The 14,695-nt window shown below is 50.3% G+C and overlaps 2 protein-coding genes across 16 annotated transcripts in view; one reads left to right on the top strand and one right to left on the bottom strand.

Annotated features, from left to right (window-relative positions):
* TRAM2 (translocation associated membrane protein 2) overlaps positions 1-9,512 on the bottom strand; it is an 81,756-nt gene extending 72,244 nt beyond the window's left edge. Inside the window, exon 1 of one of the 2 annotated variants that reach the window (XM_077903674.1) lies at positions 9,298-9,512. In XM_077903674.1, the coding sequence (XP_077759800.1) occupies positions 9,298-9,417 (120 nt within the window). In that variant the 5' untranslated portion in view covers positions 9,418-9,512. The remainder of the gene's footprint in view (positions 1-9,297) is intronic. The other variant, XM_077903675.1, reaches the window with a different exon arrangement.
* Positions 9,513-9,950: 438 nt separating this feature from the next.
* The window catches only part of LOC144317374 (uncharacterized), an 81,417-nt gene continuing 76,672 nt past the window's right edge, over positions 9,951-14,695 (top strand). For 6 of the 14 annotated variants that reach the window (XR_013383342.1, XR_013383339.1, XR_013383340.1 and 3 more), the window contains exons 1-2: positions 9,951-10,160; positions 11,782-12,207. The gene's annotated coding sequence lies outside the window, so the exon portion shown is untranslated. The other 8 variants (XR_013383355.1, XR_013383353.1, XR_013383346.1 and 5 more) reach the window with 6 other exon arrangements.

Raw genomic sequence — 14,695 nt, 5'->3', positions numbered from 1 at the left:
AAGCTGGACTCCACATCAAACCCAAATTTAGGCTAGACCCTGATTTCCACTCAAATTAGAAATGAAACCAAGATTAAAGGTGGAGACCACCTAACCCAGTGGAGGCACAACTTAAGCCTGTCTAATCCTAAACCTATGTGGCTGGGGGGGGGGGGGGGGAAGGTGCCTCCTTCCTTCCCCTCCCAATTCTCACTGGCAACTTATGTCGTCTACACATCCCCAGCCCTGTTCTGTGTGTGTAACTGTGTTGAAAAGGTGTGACTGAGCTACACAATAGTTGACACCCCAGGAAGCTAGTGGAGCTCAGAAAGCTGAGGGGCTTGCATGGGCCCCACAGCTATTTAGTGGCAGAGCCCAGGGGGGAATCCGGGGCACCCAGCCTTCATCCCTGCCCTTGTCAGCACGCGCTTCCATGCTCGGGTCACAACTCAAGCAACGAGGACTCTGGAAGAGGAGCACGTGTTCACACTTCATGCCAAACCAGAGAGCAAACTGTAACTAAAAAAAAACAGAAACAAAAAACAAATCAGCTATCAACTATTCTTTCCCAGCTTCCGGGCAACAGTCACTAAATCCATATGAACAAGTGATTCCTTGCCCAAGAGGTCAAAAGTTGATCCAGTGCAAAGTCAGACTACAAACTAAATACACTCTAAACTCCAGAAGCATTGGGTCTGAAAAGTTCAATTCTGCTCCAAGTTCCAAGGAATTCTCAGCAGGAAACCAGGCATTGTGAAGCAAGCCGGGTGATTTCCTGTAGGACTCCAGGAATTACTGCAGGGGAGGCCTGCTTACCCCAGGATGGCTCCTTTAGGTCAGGAGCCCCCAGACTGCTCATAACATTCAGGAGAGGAGCCAATAATACATTCCCTGGTACTTCTAAACCTTACGCCACATTCTCACCAACTCACAACGCTATCCTTTGGCAGATCCCATACTGACCAGGCACAGAGACCAGGCTATAAACACTTGTTGACTAACCAGTGTGGGCCTGAGCACTCTTCAAAGCAAGTAGTGTCGGGGGTGGGAGGGGGTGGGGGGCAACAGAGGAAGGAGAAGCATATTTGTAAAAATCACACCTCTGTCCTTTGTCTTGAAGGAGGTACACCCTTCTGCCTCCCCACAAGCCACAGAAAGCTTCATAATAGTGGTGGGTCACCAAAAAGTCTCTTAGTATCTGTAAAAAGAGTGTATCTATATCTTTATAATAAAAATGAAGGAGCAAACTAATTGATAATGCCCTGCCCTAAGGTGCCTGGCTGGCTCAGCCAGTAGAGCATGCCATATGAGTTCAAGCCCCATGTTGGGCATAGAGCCTACTTTTAAAAAACTATAAAATGAATAAATAAAGAAGAAAATACTCTGCTTTTGCAAACTTCAGGAGCTTTATTAAGAAATGCCCTCCTTTCTTCAAAGAGAGGACAACTGAGACTCATAGTATTATGTCCTTCATACCCCATATGTCCTTCATACCCCATAGTATTATGTCCTTCATACCCCCAAGAAATCATTTAAGAGATCTCAGAGTCCTGGGATCAAGCTCCACACTCAGCAGGGAGTCTGCTTGAAATTCTCTCTTCCCCCTCTCCTTCTGTCCCTGCCCCCATGCTCTCTCCCTAAAATAAATAAATTAATCTTTAAAAAAAAGAGACCTCCTACTACTAGAAATCACATCTGTGCACACATGCACTCACGAGCATACATACACACATACACACACAGCCTTTGATCAGTTCACTTATTCTCAAAGCTACAAAGTATAAGAGTATCAGCTCTAAAGCTCTTTAGAAATAACCACCTCTCTTGTCGTCTAACTACTGACACCTCCACACTCAGGGCATTGGGTGTCAATTTAATAAACTACTTCCTTCAACCAACAGCAGTAGCTTGAGATTGAGGCCCAACATTCTGCAAGCTGCACCTGCCACTTACGTCAAGTTGAAGACCTGATTCCCCTCCACAAACAGTTGACCAGCTTGAAGCTACCATGCGGTGACCTCTTTGAGGACAAGGACCCCGCCTTATTCATCTGCATTCCCAGGGCTCAACACAGGCACACAGCAAGAATTCAATAACAGCTGCCAAGTTAACAACGAATGTAGCACACTTAAGAAAGATAGATCAATTGCAAGGCTTCCACACATACCCTTGCATTAGAAGGTAGCATCGAGAATTCCAGTGGGCAAACGTGTAAAAAATTCTCCAGACTTGAGTCAGAAGATATAGGCTCCAGCCCCTCATTTGCCAAAAATTCCCTCTACTGCCCTGGGCAAATCTCCCAACTTCTGAGAATCTGATTTTTCCTTTTCTATAAACACAGTAGATGACTTCTAGGTTTCCCTCTAGCCCTTCAACTTGTGAAATGCAAAGGAAAGATATGCCTTTGAGCTATGGCCACAATATTAACTTGAGGATGAGGACGATGAAAATAGAACAGCCAGAGGCAGCGACGCTTACCCAGATGTAGGCTAACGACAGGTAGTAACTTTCATGGTAGGTAAAGCTCCTGCCCGTTCGCTTATGTTCACATGTGATACACACATCTGGGTCATTCTCTGTAGTTTCTCTCAGGGAGACGCACATTTCGGTGACTGTTCCAGGAAGAAAAGCCTCCAAGTGGAACAATGACCTGCAGACATTACTTCCAGGTAATAAACAGATTCCACTCAGACAAAGAAAAATAAAGCAGCCTGTGGCTACATTCCACAGACTCCCCGTTCATGGAAGCATTAGGGCTGAGCTCTAAATGTGAGCCAGACGTTGCTGAATTCTTATTTTGGCTCCAACTGTAACTAGGAGGGAATGGTCCTTGGCCAAGTTTCTCCTCGGCAAGCCAGGCTCTGGATGGGTATGACAACCCCCATAAACCATCCAGATTACAGGGTGAGGCTAGTAAAGCATTTCACAGATGTAAAATATTGCCAACCCCTCAAGACAAATGAGGGAAGCCGTCAAGAGGCAACGTGGCTCGGGCACACAGCCACAGAGCAGCGCCTCCCCTAACCCTGGGCTCCCGCAAACTCACCAGAGGGCTTCGGGGGCCTCTGAGCCCCCCCACTCACAATCTGGCTCCATTTCCTCTGCTGAAAAGCAAGGAACACGGTGTGAACCTACACTGGCCAGAAGAGCTGCCTGCAAAGCTCTTTAAACCATAAGGTGAACTTGCAACATCAACCAGCTGTGACTAGGTTGGGTTGGGTTCTCCTCTACTGTGGGACATCTGAGACGGTGGAGGTAAATCAAGGCAAAGCAAGAGGCTGTGTAAAAGATAAAGGTTTGCTTGTTAAAAGAAGAAGGGCTGTGTCAGGAGCCATGCTAGCAGTTTTACTGTTTTCTTTTCCTCTTTTTCTCCCCCCCCCCCCCTTTCTTTAACCATTAGGTACCAATGGATACCAGATACAGACCACTGGATGAAAAGGTGAAGAGATAGCATCGGCGCAGTTTCCCACCGAAGCCTGCTAATAGCGCTCTGGCTGATTAGAAAGCACTTCTGTCATTTGGAAACTCTAATCCGGTCTTATCAACCCTCTGGCTTCGTCATTTATCAGGGTGGGAACCGGAGGGACATCAGCTCTGCCACAGAGTGATTTCTGGGGCCCCTGCCCACGACGAAGCAGATCAAAAGGGAGCTCATGCCTGCCAGAGTGAAGTTTTCACCATAGCAACACATGTACTCTACAAACAGCCAGGACTGAGGAGCTCTGTTGTGACTGGTCCGGACAGTGCCCCCGAGAAACGAGCAACCCAGGCCTCAGACAACAGAGCGAGCAAGAGAAAAGTGGCACCTAGTTAGTGTGCGGGGCAGTCTCCTCCCGGTTTTTACTCCTCCACATGGCTGACAGTGGCTGCACAGAGACCCATGGCCCTCATTCTAACGAGAGAGGGAGGTCAGAGAGAAAACAGATGTTCTCTGAAGGGCAGCTGTCCCACAGGCTCCCTGGGGATAAGAGGGACCCAGTATAAAGCAATCACTCCCTTTGGTGAGCAGATGACCAGCACTGGAAAACCTGGGGGCAAGGTCTCATTGCAAAACATGTCACATCTAAAATGAAATGCAAGGAAGCTGGTGATCCTGGAAGGAGAGCTGGAGCGCTCAGAAGAGAGAGCAGAGGTGGCTGAGAGCCGAGCCAGGCAGCTGGAGGAGGAGCTCCGAACCATGGACCAGGCCCTCAAGTCCCTGATGGCCTCAGAGGAGGAGTATTCCACCAAAGAAGATAAATATGAAGAGGAGATCAGACTGCTGGAGGAGAAGCTAAAAGAGGCTGAGACCCGAGCAGAGTTTGCCGAGAGGTCTGTGGCAAAGTTGGAGAAGACTATCGATGACCTGGAAGAGACCTTGGCCAGTGCCAAGGAGGAGAACGTGGAGATTCACCAGACTCTCGACGAGACCCTGCTGGAGCTCAACAACCTGTGAGGGTGGCTCTGCCCCAGCCGGGCTGTCAGCGCCGCCCCAATGCAATAAAGTGGATGTTACTGGCAAAAAAATTAATTAATTAAATAAAGTGAAATGCAGCCCCGGTGCACAGCGAGCCAATACAATGTAGAAGCCAATTCCAATGGTGGAAGATGTACTCACAGACTAGACCACGAAGCCAAAATCAGCAGTGATCAGTGTGGTTGTTGAGACCATCAAACTAGTGCCCATGTGCTGGGCACAGGGCCCGGCATTTTTACAGGTATTAGTCTTCATTCTGAAGTCAGAGTTAAAAACTCACTAAGTGGGACACCTGGGTGGCTCAGTCGGTTAAGGGTCTGCCTCCAGCTCAGGTCATGGTCTCAGGGTCCTGGGATGGAGCCCCACATTGGGCTTCCTGCTCAGCAGGGAATCTGCTTCTCCCTCTCCCTCTGCCCCTTCCTCTGCCTGTATTCTTTCTCTTGCTCTCTCTCCTCCTCAAATAAATAAATAAAATCTTTTTTAAAAATTAAAAAATAAAAACTCACTAACTGATCAACACCACCTTTCTGGATATCACATTTTTGCCATGGGAAGAAACACGGAGGGCTGATAGGCCATTACATCCCATAGGGTAGCCTTACACTTGAGGCCTGACCAGAAAAAAAACTAGTTCCAAATTTCTGCTCCGTTGCTCAGACCACTAAGTGATGTATGTAGAAATCCAACCACAGAGCAAGGGCACCCAAGAGAATAAGTAACCCTTCTCAGCTTCTCTTGACTAGTTTCTCTAGAACACCACTAAAGGGTGATGGCAGAGCCTAGAGAAGATGATGCATAAAGTCAAAAGCTATAAAAGCTGGCCAAGAAACATCTTCAAAAGTGCATTAGAAGTTGGTCAGAGTGGGACGCCTGGGTGGCTCAGCGGTTGAGCATCTGTCTTTGGCTCAGGATGTGATCCCGGGGTCTGGGATTGAGTCCTGCATCGGGCTCCCTGCATGGAGCCTGCTTCACCCTCTGCCTGTGTCTCTGCCTCTCTGTGTCTCTCATGAATAAATAAAATCTTTAAAAGAAATAAAAGAAGTTGGTCAAAGAAATAACATGTCCACAGATGCATGTCTGTGCCATTTACATACCTCTTCTCCATATAAACACAACAGAAGCAGAACTAGTTCACGACAGGACCAGCAGCCTGGCTTCAGGTTATCATGCCTACACACATGTCTGGGAGGATGTGAACTGGTGCCACGGAATCCATGCACTAACAGGACTCCCATTGTATATGCTGCAGACACATCATCCCAATAAGTCAATCGCGGTGTCGGAGACAGGAAAGAAGGTAGCCCTACCAGAAAAGTTCTCTGGGACCTGAACCCTTAAATCATCGTAGACCAAATGGGAACCGAACCTACAAGTGACAGGCCTAGAATTTTAGAAACACTTTCTTGCCGCAGAGCCAGCAGAGCCTGCAAACGAGCTTGAAAACCAAAAAAAAAAAAAAAAAAGTTTGTTTCAAAGGGACATTTTAGAGGTAATGTATAATTGCTTCCTCTCTGTTTGATGCCCCCCTCCACCCTTGCCTTTTTCTCCTTCTCCATTCACTAATGAGAGAGTTTTCCTCTTCCCCTGCCTGTTTCAGTTTGATACGTGGCACTGGACAGGCCACTGGAAAGGGACAGGGGAGGAGAAGGCTGCTTTCAGATCTGACGCACACACACACCCCCAAGCTGGCTGCCTGCCCCCTGAAGGAGGGTCAGGCCCGATTCCATTCCACCGCAGCCAGGACTGAAGATCCAAACCGCCGGGGAGAAAAATCCCACTTGCACCAACTCCCCCGAAAGCAGAGTTAAGAAAGAGAAAGCTGGAAGGGAAGGAGGGGGAAAATAAAGCTCCACATTCCTGACATTTTTTAGCCAAGTGCTGTGGCTGCATAGAACAGCTCTATTCCAAACAGCCTTACAGGATGGAAAGAAAACCTGGGTGCAGGGCAAAGAACCTGCCCCCTGCCTTGGAAATGGGAGAAGGAATTTTGGGACGGCCCAAAACTCAACCAGAAGGCTGAGGGAGGGGCACTTACAAGTGTGTTCCCCAAAGGAAGTGATCCCCAGAGGAGAGAATTGGAGTCACCATCTCCCAGGAGATAGAACTGAAGTCCCAGGGTCCCTGGGGGTGGGGGGAATGAAAGTCCCCCTAAATGCTGTCGAGCTGAGGGTGAGGTGGGAAAGGGCAAGGCAGGGATGAGATGGAGACCTGTGGGGGGTGGAGGGGATGCGAGGGTTTGTGGCTGCCTGGGGTGGGGGCAGAGGGGTCCAGCTCATTGGCAGAGGCTGGGCAGGGGACCCCAGAGGGAGGAGCAGCCAGGGGAGTCACTCTTTGTGGGAAGAATCATAACTCTGTTTTCCTGACTCAGCTTCTGAATGAAGGAACTCTAGCCCTGCCCAAATTAGAAACCCAAGAACCTAACATCCTCTCTCCCTGTCTCTCCCTTCCCTTTCCACCTCCTTCTGTTCTCACTTCTAGGAAAAAACTTGTTAAGTGCTGGACTGCCCCCCCCCCACCCCATCTGCATCCCTACATACACACCATAGCTCCAGGGGAGAACCCAGAAGGCCCTAGTCCTGTGCTGGATTATGAGGTGTCACCCCGACTTTACTCCAAATGTGAAGATGTCCACATGTGTTTCTCTGAGGTCCCGAGGACTAACTGAGCTATTTCTATTCTCATTTGGGAGGGAGAGCAGAGCTCCAAAAACCTAACTCCCTCTCCCATCTCAGTGGAGACAAGGACCTATGTGCCTAATGCAGCAGAACGTGCATCCTTCATAAGGGAGGTCTGGGCATGGCCCTCCTTCTCACCCATGGGCAAACACCAACAATCCCAGGCATTGCGGCCAGGGCCCTTGCCACACTCCCCAGGCCCATCCCGAGGCAGGAAAGGGGGAAGGCACGTTTGTTGTTATTTCTTCCACCCTGGACCTTTCTCTTCTGTCAGGTAGTGGCAGTAAGGGCTCCTAGCACTTTTCAACTCCCACAAAGTTCCAGGCTTTATGCAGAGGACTTTCCACGAAACTAATGGGAGGAGAGGGAAGGAGGCATCGAGCTCAAACCCTAGGCAGCTCTTTTAAGCAAAGATAAAACCCACAGAACCATGAACCTTAAGCAATTGCCTGAAAACACAGGAGAGAGCCACAATGCTCTGCAAGAGACCTTGCTCGCTGAAGAGCGTGTGGCTCCGAGGGCTACGGCTGTCACGTGTGTCTTTCCAACCACACCCTCCAAGACTGGTGACACGGCACCGGGAGACCTCTGAGAACAGAGGACAGCAAACAGATACCGAGGGTATTGGCTGGACAAAACAAAATTCTCATTTCATTAAGCTAGTAAGATGATCAATAATCACAGGGCTCCAGGAGCAAGCAGCGTGTTTTCACATCTGTAGAATCTGTTCTGGCTTTTGTTGCTTACGTGATCTCAGTTAAACCTAGTCCAATAACCTCGTGAGGATGACAGATTTTCCTAACCTCTTTAGTGAAGGGGAAACTGAGGCTGCAATTTTTTTTAGTCTGACTAGTGACAGAGCAGAGTCTGGGACCCAGGGAGGGCCCTGGCGTGACACAGTTAGGGTCATATACCATGAGAGCTGTGGGGGTGCAGGGGAGAACAGAAGCAGAGGAGCACTACCAAAAGCTGGAGCGCAGACCCCCATCCCCAATCCCTGTCCCAGGTCCCGGTTGAGTTCCTATGGATGCTGAAGCCCAGCCAAGGACACATTCGCATATCCAACCCACAGGAATGTCCCCAGTCTGAGGGCAGCTTCACAGCCAAGGAGAACCCTTGCCATCCTTAGAGAGGAGACAGGGACACCGAAGGAGCAACGAGCCACACTGGGAATGCTCCATCTCCAAGGCAGTTTCTAAATGGTTACAGCTTCCTACTCCATCCCTGAGAAAACAGATAAGCAACCATACCCAGCAGGGAGGACGAGGCATGCCTCAAAGAGAGAGGGGAGTGTCACTCCCGTAATCTCGCTCTGGAGACAGATACACCACAGTGAGCCCTATACTCACTTTCCCCCAGTCCTTCCCACTTTGGATATCACATTTTTCTCCCTCTCCGGGGCAGAGAGTCATTCCCATCAGCCCCCTTGGATTCTGAGCCCCGGGCGGGCTGACTACAACTCTCTGCTTGCTGAGGCCTACACCAGGGCACTGCTGTCCTCCGTGGGACCCCATCCTCTCTGCCCCCTGACCCCCGACAGCTCGGAGACAATCACCTTTCCCCTAAAAGCAGAGAACATTCCTGTCCTTCTCCTTGCCCCTGTACCGGGGAAGAAGCTCTCGGCCCCGCTACAGAGGGATCTAAAGGAACAGTCCACAGGGTAATAAGGGGTATATGAAACCTGGCCTTTAGGCAAGGGCCAAAAAATAGGGGCGCCGGGGGTAGGGAAGAGCAGGAGGATGGTCCTGCTGGGATGGGGCCAGGGCCGCACGTGAGCACCCAGAGCGCGGTCCAGAGGGGAGGATGCATGAGACCCGGAAAACCAGGTGGGACGTGGAAAAGAGTCAGGCTCCCTCCCACTGGAAAAGCCCAGAGGAGCTGGCAGCCACCGGCTGGGAGGGGGAGTTGTGCAATGACCGCGGGTCCGGGAGTCTCCGGGCTTGGCTCCCGGACACCAGAAAGGAAACCCCACTGGTCGGGCCAGGGTGGCAGCGCCGCGGTGGGTTTGGGGCCAGGCTTCGGATCCAGGGCTGCAGGGAGCGCGGCAGGGGGCGGCCGAGCAGGGCAGCGCCGGCCCGGGGGGCGCGGGGGGCGCGGGGGGCGCGGGGCACGAGGCCGGGGTGCGCCCTGCGCCCGAGGGAGCCGCTGCGGGGCCGGGCCGGGCCACCCCTCCCCGGTCGCGCTCACCTCGAACATAAGCCCGATGAGGACGCAGAGCACCACGCAGAAGCCGATGTCCGCGTGGTTGTGGATGACGAACTCCTGGCTGAAGAGCGGGTAACTTTTCGTCCTCCTGCGGAAAGCCATGGCAGCGGGCGCGCAGCGGCCGGCGGGGCCCGCACCCTGCGCTCTCGAGCCGCCGCGCAAACTTCCCCAGCCGCGGCCCGCTCCGCCCGCCCGCCGCCCGCCCGCCGCCCCGCTCGCCCGCCCGCCCGCCGCCCGCCGCCCGCGACCCGCCGCCCGCCGGCCCAGCGCCCAACAACTTCTGGGGCCCGCCCCCTTCCTCCGCCCGCCCCGCCCCGCCCCGCCCCGCCCCCGCCGGAACCGCCCCCGGCCGCAGCCCCCTCCCCGCCCGCGCCGCCCCGCCCGGCTCGCCGCAGCCCCGCCCCCGCGCGCTTAACCCTCGCGCCGCCGGGACGGGGCGGGGGCGGGGCGGGGCCGCGGTGCCCCGGGACACGGCCGCCGGCACAGGAAGTGGGCCCGGGTCTCCCTCTTGGCGGCGCCCGCTGCTTCCTCCGCGGGAAGGGAAGGGCCCGGGAGGCCGCGGCCCGGCCGGGGGTGGGCGGGGCACCGGGGCACCGGGGCCGCGGGGCCGCGGGGCTGCGGGGCCGCGGGCGGGGGCGGAGCGCAGGGAGCGCGGCTGCAGGCGGGGCCCTCGCTGGCCGCGCGCGGGGCGCGACCGCCGGTGCATCCAGTCGACCAGGTGGCCGTTGAGCGCTCGCAGTGACCTAGGCACGGGCCGGGCTGCTGGGGGTCCGCGGCCAACACGCAGATACGTACCTACATACCTGCCTGCCTGCCCCGGGGGAGCCTGTGTTCCAATTATAGGAGTGAGTGCACGGATGGGTGGGTGGGTGGTGGGTGGGTGGTGGGTGCAGTTCTGCCAACTTGGGAGACGAGACGTTGGTGCTACTCTAAATGAGCTTTACGCGCCTACCCAGAGTCTACCTTAAATGTTAATTGATCTGAAGAATAAACACTGAAGAAGAAGAAAAAAAAAAAAAAGAAGAAGGCCCCCTTCTCTTGAAAAGTTTCTGTTTAATATTAGTTTTTAAGACTACTCCGGAAAGGACAAAATGTATTTTTGATCAATTAATTTATATAGGCAAATATTGGATTTATTCCTACCAGTAATGAAGGAGTCAACTAATCGCTTTCTAGATGTGCAAAAAATGCAAAATGAACACAGAACTATTTAATTCCTATTCTCTTTCTCATTGAGTGCACCGTTATTTCATGTCTGAGTAAATATGATTTCTTAAACATGGCACAATGCGTGAAATGTGATTGAGACTGGACGTATCTTGACCTTCTAGATAAATTTTAAACTTGACGTTTCTTCACTTGGCAGTATTTAGCATAGAGGCTTCGGTCTTTTAGCTTCTTTATCTGACTTCAGGAAATGTGAAAGTAATGCCTAGGTCGGACTAAACCTCATTTAATTTCAAGGCTGAACTTTCTTAAAGTCAGACCCGAGTCTCATGAGGAATAGAAAGATCAAGAACTCTAGAGCATCTCAACTTTCCATCTGTCAAAGGTGTTCACATTTTCAAACTGCAGCCAAATCTACTATGTTGAACCCTGTGCGATCAGTTTCTTTATAGGTCAAAACCAGAATACTAGCGTTTCAGATAGTTCAACCTAATACTTTCCTTGTGTTTCCCCATGACTATTTGTAGAGGATATCATGGTGGGAATTTCTTGCAAAAAAGTGGGATATTGCCAATCTCTTAACATTGTGTTCAGGCCAAAAGTCTTTGAGAGATAGTTAGGTATTATAACTGCCATGTTTATAAATGAGAAACCTGAAGTAAGGGGGATAGCTTAGTGTTCATACTGATGATTGCCAGCCCTGAGTCTTTTCAAATGCAATCAAACAATTTTGACAAAGGGTTCTTAGGTGCTTGGTTCCATATTCATTACCTTGCAACCCATGAAGGAAGCACTAGATGCCTACTTCAGCCACCTCAGGCATCTCTAAGTCCCAGTTTCAAAACCACCTTCATTCAAAACCCCAAACAAGACCTCTTCCCAACCCCTCATGCAATCAGTCATGAATCCTAGGAATCTCAGCACCTCAGAACAACCTCCCAACAAACCCCACCTCCAGCATTCTTCACCTGGCCCACACCAATCCCATAGATACCCTGCTTCCAGTATAACACATCATTCCATTAGAGACATCTATTGAGCACCTACTGAGCGCCACTGTGCTAGTTACCAAGGACAGAAAGAAAAGACGATCCATCTGTGGTAGTTTGAAAATACATCCTCAAGTTCTTTGATATACCTCCCTTCAAGAAGCGACAATTAATCCCTCCCCACTTGAATGTGGGCTGGACTTAGCAGATGACTTCTAACAAATAGAATACAGCATAAGTGATGGTGTGTGACTCCCAAGACATCCCAAATGTCATGAAAGACATTTTGGTTTTCCCCTTTCTGTCGTAGATCACTTGTTCTGGGGGAAGCCGCCTGCCATGTTGTGAAGATATTCAAGCAAATTTATAGAGAGGCCCACATGGTCAAGAACCAATGCCTCCTGCCAACAACCAGCACTAATTTGCCAGGCTTGCCACCTTGGAAGCAGATCCTCTAGCCTTTGTCAAGCCTCCAGATGACCGCAGTCCCACATGACCATAGTCCCAGCTGACCTCTTTAATGAGATTTCATGACTGCTTAATATAAGATCTACAGGATTTTAAAGGAGTCAAAACTTAAGGCTGGGATGACATAAATAATGGTGGGACCATTAGAAAAATCTATGTGGAACAACAGAGAAAGAGCAGGCCTAGGAGAGGAGAAGATGGCCTCGCCTATGAACAAGCTGGTCTTGAGGAATCACGAAACATCCAGATCGCCACTTTGACAGCTCAGGTAAAAAATGGATGGACTGGTGTGTGTGTGTTGGGGGGGGGGGGGGCAGAATTAAAGGTATTTGTCGTTCATCTGCAATGGGACTGTTGAAGCTATGAGGTTAAGGATGTGATCCTGGGAGAGTGTGCTGAGTGAGAAAAAGCCTGAGGACAGAAGCATGCTAGGGAACCCCGAGCTGAGAAGGGAGGAGGAAAAAAAGGACAGTGCAGAAAGCCATGACGCAGGCTTTTCGCAAGGGTAGGGTAAATCAGGCAAGATGCAAATAAAATGAAGCCCCTCTTATGGCCTTTGAGAGCACCCCTTTTTTTGAGAGCCCATTTTTAATTGGACATTGGAGTGGGCTTACCAGTGGGTAAAAGATGAGAAAAGGAGGTGAGTATGTAATCTATTCTTTTGAGATGTTTGGTGAGGAAAAGGGAAATGGATGTTGTCTTGGGGGATACAGAGGATCTAAGGAAGGATCTTTAAATTACATATATTTTTTGGTATTGGAGCGTGTTTGGAGAAGAAACATGAGAGAAGGAAGGAGTGAAAATACTCAAATTTTAATAATAGAGATCATTGAAGAAATCAAGTAGAACAGCCCCAACCATAGGAGGAAGAGGGAAAAGTCCTCGGGCTGGGGCAAGGACCTAAGAATGGGTAAATATATAGTTACATCTGGAGGGGGAGGAAATAATTACCTCTCACATTTCTATTGCACTTTACAGTAGCCTGTGAGGGAGGCAAGACAGTCATTACCAACCCCTGGTGTCTCCGTTCTGAGACACATGAATGACCAAGGGCCACATAATCAGTGGGTAGCTGAGCCAGGACTCAGACCAGTAGGTCAGCACAGGGTTCCGTTTGCTGGACCATCCCGTAACATTTTAGGCTACCTAAAGCGTGGCACCGATCAAGGCGATACCATCTGTCTCTCCACCTGTCCTGTCATGGCTGCTGATAATTCAGCCACACCAGGGACACCTGGGTGCCTCAGTGGTTGGGCATCTGCCTTCGGCTCAGGGTGTGATCCTGGGATCAAGTCCCACATCAGGCTCCCTGCGAGGAGCCTGCTTCTCCCTCTCCCCTGTGTCTCTGCCTCTCTCTCTCTGTGTCTCTCATAAATAAATAAGATCTTTTAAAAAAAAAATTCTGCTACATCAGTTCTTACCTAAATTGGCATAGTCCATCTTTCCAGAACAGACCATGTAATTTCCAATCTCTGTGTCTTTGTTCCCCCCACAAGGCCTTTGTCCAATGTCCCTTTGCCAAAAAAGGTAACCATCCTTCAAGATAAGGAATGTGTCTCTTCCTTCACAGAGCTGTCTTCAGGGCACTAGGCTGGAGGCATGGGCACTGTACCATGGACATCTCGGGTAGCAGCACATTCTCCTGCAATCAGTGTATTTGTCTTTGAGTTTTACCACCCCCCCCACCCCCCCCGCAGTGGATAGTGTCATCCTTCGGGGCAGGAATCTAGCCATTTGCTCTTATATTCCCACAGCACCAACCGCAAGAATCCCACATGGTATGTTCTCTTCAAGTGTTGTTGAATGAATGAATGAATGAATGAATGAATGAATGAGATATGCTGTTGCCTGGGCTGGTATAAATGTAACCATTATCTCCAACCAACGGAAAATTTATTTTCTCACATAACAAGAAGTCCTGAGTTAGTTCATTCCCAGGAGTAAATGATTCATCAAAAACTAGGGTCTCTCTAGCTTCCCACTTTGCCACTCCGTGTTTGCTTTTGTCTCAGACTTTTCCCTCATGGTTACAAAGTGGCTGCAACAACTCCAGGCATTCTTCATTCATTCCTTCCTACAATAAGATCCAAAACTCAGACAGGACGGAGAGGGGCATTTTGAAGAGTGAAGAAAACTTTCCCAGAAACCCCAGACTTCTAATGCCTCACTGTCCAGAAGTGCATCCTATGCGCATTCCTAAACCAGTCATTGGCAAGGTGAATGGAATTGACATAATTGGATTAACCTCACCAAGGAGACCTCCTCAGAGAGCCTCCTGTGAGATCCTGGCTACCTCTTACTTGAATAAAATAAAAATTCTGATTGCAAGAAAAAAGGGGAGAATTGGTAGGGAGCAGATCTAGAAGGATCTGCATAGTGATTTTTTTTTTTCAGGGTTTTTTTACTCTATATATTTTCACGACTTTGCCTCACAGGACACACAACATTCTTGCCCAAAACAATCCTTGCTTTCTGGTTCCTTACAGAAGGAACATGAGCCTTACAAATGTCATACACCTAACAGTCACTGTCTGAATGTCTGGCTGAAGCATCTCCAGCTTGACAAAGTGGACAGTTTGCACTCTGGTAGTCTAGTACGTTATATCAGACTCAATACCACCATTCGTCAAAGAATGAGGCTTCAAGGCCACCAGGTCTTCTTGCCTCTGATATCACAGCAGTTTAGTGGAATCAGTGTATATGGAGGGCAGGGCCGTAGGAGTAGTCATCACTGGTAGCAAGCACTAAGGAGTTGC

The sequence above is a fragment of the Canis aureus genome, chromosome 7 (genome assembly GCF_053574225.1).
Source record: "Canis aureus isolate CA01 chromosome 7, VMU_Caureus_v.1.0, whole genome shotgun sequence".
Taxonomy (NCBI): Eukaryota; Metazoa; Chordata; class Mammalia; order Carnivora; family Canidae; genus Canis; species Canis aureus.
This window is presented reverse-complemented; position numbering and strand designations above follow the sequence as displayed.